Source organism: Bidens hawaiensis, unplaced genomic scaffold (genome assembly GCF_021521415.1).
Source record: "Bidens hawaiensis isolate Kalapana, Puna unplaced genomic scaffold, B.hawaiensis_p1.1 tig00007410_1, whole genome shotgun sequence".
Lineage (NCBI taxonomy): Eukaryota > Viridiplantae > Streptophyta > Magnoliopsida > Asterales > Asteraceae > Bidens > Bidens hawaiensis.
The window spans coordinates 21,756-25,792 of NW_027491514.1; the positions used below are offsets into that span (position 1 = coordinate 21,756).

A 4,037-nucleotide genomic window follows, 5' to 3' on the forward strand; every position below is an offset into this window, starting at 1 on the left:
TTATAGTTATGACATCAATACAAAAAAAACTAAATATATATATGCCCAAAAACCGACACACTTACAACTAAAGATTAAAACAACATGAATTTGGGCGGTATCGGTTAGGTTTGTTATGCTACAGGCACTAAACCTAAAAAAAAAGTTAGTATGTGACCGGAATAGTAGCGGCATACGTATAACTTATGATAGTAAAAAAATAAAATATATAAATTCAGTTAATTATTACAACTTCAGTTCATCTAATTTCTTGTATAAGTTTTGGCATAAACTTTTAGCGTATAAAGTGTTGAATATCACGTGTCAATATTGTTCGTTAAACTTGACTTTTTAAATGTCAACTATAACAAAACATCGCCTTTTTCAAACTTTAATATTCAAAGACGAAAGACATTTGACAAAGTCAACGTCGACATATTTCAAACCATACGACATACGCCGCTTATACATATCCACACGTTTTAGTGTTCACAACACTATAAATGCACACCCACAATCCAACTAACTAAACCAAACAAACCACCATGAAAACAATCCAAATCCTCATCATCGCCGGAGTACTTTTCTCAGGAATCCTCAACTCCGCCGCCCAAAACTGCGGTTGCAGTCCGGACTTGTGTTGTAGCCGGTTCGGTTTTTGTGGCAGTGACGAGGCTTATTGTGGAGTCGGCTGCCAAGAAGGGCCGTGTTTCGCGGCTCCTCCCACGAATAATGCTGATGTTAGTAGCATCGTGACCGACGCATTCTTTAACGGGATTGTGGATCAATCAGAAGCCAGTTGTGAAGGGAGAGGGTTTTATTCGCGGGCCGCCTTCCTTGAAGCCCTCGGAAACTATCCTCAGTTTGGTAGGGTTGGTTCCGAAGATGATTCAAGGAGGGAGATTGCAGCTTTCTTTGCTCATGTTACACATGAAACTGGACGTAAGAACATTCATTCCTCTATATTAATTATTATGTTACATGTTACATAAGTTATTGTGTATAGCTAACATTTGAACAATATTACTACTTTTGAAATCATTTTTAACTTTGTATACTTATAAACAGATGTAGAGATCTCTTTAAACGTTTGTATATAATTATTTCATCTAACTAATGAAAGATCTATAACATACAAAAAAATATGTTATTACTAGAGTTTGTTACAATTTTTGGTAATTAACCATTTACAACATTAAAGTCGCTAACAAAAATAATAAATAGATTGTGTTATGTGTTCTATTATGAATTAACTATTTGTTTTGCATGTGACAGATTTTTGCTATATTAATGAAATAAACGGTGCCTCAAGGGATTACTGCGACGAAAATAATACTCAATATCCATGTAACCCTAGCAAGGGTTACTTTGGGAGAGGTCCGATCCAATTGTCATGGAATTACAACTACGGTCCAGCCGGAAGGAGCATCGGGTTTGATGGGCTCAACAATCCCGAAACTGTGGCCACAGATCCTGTGATCTCTTTTAGGACCGCATTGTGGTTTTGGATGAACAACGTCCACTCGATCATCGGTCAAGGGTTTGGAGCTACTATTCGAGCTATTAATGGAATGGAATGTGATGGTGGCAATCCAGCTACTGTAAGTGCTCGTGTCCAGTACTACACTCAATACTGTAACCAGCTCGGAGTTGCAACGGGTGATAACCTTCGGTGTTAGGCTATTTGTAATGTGGGATTCTATCCGTGTATAAACGGTGAAAAAAAATAAAATTCATATTTGTGTATCACACTGACTATCTTTGTTGTCATTTTATTGAAGTTTAATGGAATAAGATTTATATACATGCAAATACAGAGGCTACAAGAATTGAAACATCAAAAATACCAAAATCACGTGTTCACAGAGAATGAAGAAGGAAAACAAAGATAGACGGGGTAATTATGTTCCAGTAGTTTTTATTTGAACGGCCAACTAAGTAACGTTGGGTATTTCGTACGCGGCCCTCATTTGCCAAAGGTAGCCCAAGCCGGCCACTATTCCGGACGGACGAAGCCCCTAGCGGTCCACCCTATTGAGGGATTCACCGGATAAAACCCGACCCCCACGCCCGCCTAATGGCACGACAGCGAGGAGCCGGTAAAACCAGGTGAGATCAGGACTCGAACCCTGGCAAGCCAGAGTCATCCCTCATATCTCCCATATAAATTGGTGATAGTGAGGTTTGAACCCCCTACTTCTCACTAGTAAAGTGAGTGTTGTACCATTGAGTCACATCCAATTTATTATGTTTCAATAGTTACTCTGGTTATATATGATAAATACTCTAATTACACGAGATAATTGCTTTATAAATAAAACAAGACCATAAGGGCGTAAGGGTACACACGTTTTGTTTTGTTGTGTTTGAAGTTAGGCAAAGTAACAAAAATAAACGGATGATAAATTAAGGCATGGGATCCTCCCACACCACCATGGATCCTTATACACCATTTTTTGTCCTATACGGCTCGTATAGGGCTATACGGTCGTATAGGACCTTAATCGTGTCAGATTGTGTCTGAGGTTGTCGGCCATCGTTTATAGTGCCTCGTATAGGCCTATACGGGCTGTATAGGCCTATACGGCCGTATAGGTACTTTTTTTTATAAATTCACATTCACAATTCCAAAATCTAAATCAAACAAAACACCATGAAAACATACAGAATTCTCATAGCTTTCGGACTACTTTTTGCCTGCTTCCTCAACTCGGCTGCCCAGAACAGCTTTCTTCGCACATGTTACCCATGAAACTGGACGTAAGAACATTCTTCTTGTCTTTGTTAATTACATTCATTATATATGAATTATAGATATAGAGGGGAAGGTTAACGTACAAATTAAATTTACGTGCTAATTGTGCGAATTAAGTAGTGTAATTATATATATGAGTAGCAGTAGTGGATCTTAAACATCTAGTACTATGGATGGGCCAAAATTCACGAGAGCCAAAAAGTTTTTTCCCCAACAGCCCTACTTCTATGTGTCGGGTCAACAATCCGGTTCGGGTTGGGTCAAACAATAAAACCTATATATTTAATCATTCAACTAAAATACTAATTCAGTAATTTAAATTTAACTTCAATCATTCAAATTACCATTCTTACACAAAATAAATCAATATTATAAAAAAAAACAAGAAGAAAGGAGAAGGATGAGTACCTGAAAAAGAATCACAACTCAGCATGGGGACTTGTAAGTTCTTTGAACTCATCAATTACGGAGGTTGAATCAAAACTTTCAGCAAGTTCTTTTTCGATGTAAATCACCAAGTTATTCGCGTGATAATCATCGGGCATCATATTGCGAAGACGAATCTTGAATATTTTCACTTTGTGATGAAACATTGTGACTTTTATTCTCCTCCTCTAGATTTTAATCAACCTTTCTTTTGAAAAAAAGAGTCAATCCTTTTCGACTTTACCATGATTTAACCTAACACATATCACCACAACAAAATTTAACAAATTAACCTAACATAGTAACATTTTATGAGTTATGACATATCAACACAGATTCACAGTCAACGTATCTCTCAAATTAACCGATGAATCCAAACCCCAACCTACAAAATTGAAATAACAAACACAAAAAAAAAAAAATAATGGTAAAATGCAATCGTGAACCTAGTCTGTTAAATTCTCCAATTGTGAATCGTCCCTGCAAATTGTCGAGTGCCTCCTCAACGCCGAACCTCAATTGCTAATCGAATTCAGGACTCTAAAAGAGCGCCCAATCTGTTTGTTAGATTAAGATCAAATGTTAGTGTTTAGTTGGGCTTGGCTATTAGGTTGCTCAACAAAATAATTAGTTTTTAAGTTGTAACTGGGATTTATTTTTAAACCTTTCGTGGTTGACTCGAACTCAAATAATGTGGATGGGAACTTAATAAATATAATTTTTTTGGGATATTTTCGGTAAAGTACACTACTAAACGAAAACGATGGTGGGTCGCGGCCCGGTTTGGCCCAGAGAAAGGGCCACCCTGATGAGTAGTGTAATTTTGTAAGTAACTACATTATCTATGTTTTTATTACACTACATTATAAATACACTA

The 4,037-nt window shown here is 37.1% G+C and overlaps 1 protein-coding gene across 1 annotated transcript; it reads left to right on the forward strand.

Moving 5' to 3' along the window:
* Positions 1-459: 459 nt before the first annotated feature.
* On the forward strand, positions 460-1,783 carry LOC143635091 (endochitinase EP3-like). The gene is made up of 2 exons (XM_077102987.1): positions 460-921; positions 1,255-1,783. The coding sequence occupies exons 1-2, from the start codon at positions 525-527 to the stop codon at positions 1,656-1,658; spliced, it is 801 nt and encodes a 266-aa protein (XP_076959102.1). The 5' UTR covers positions 460-524; the 3' UTR covers positions 1,659-1,783.
* The last annotated feature ends 2,254 nt before the right edge of the window (positions 1,784-4,037 follow it).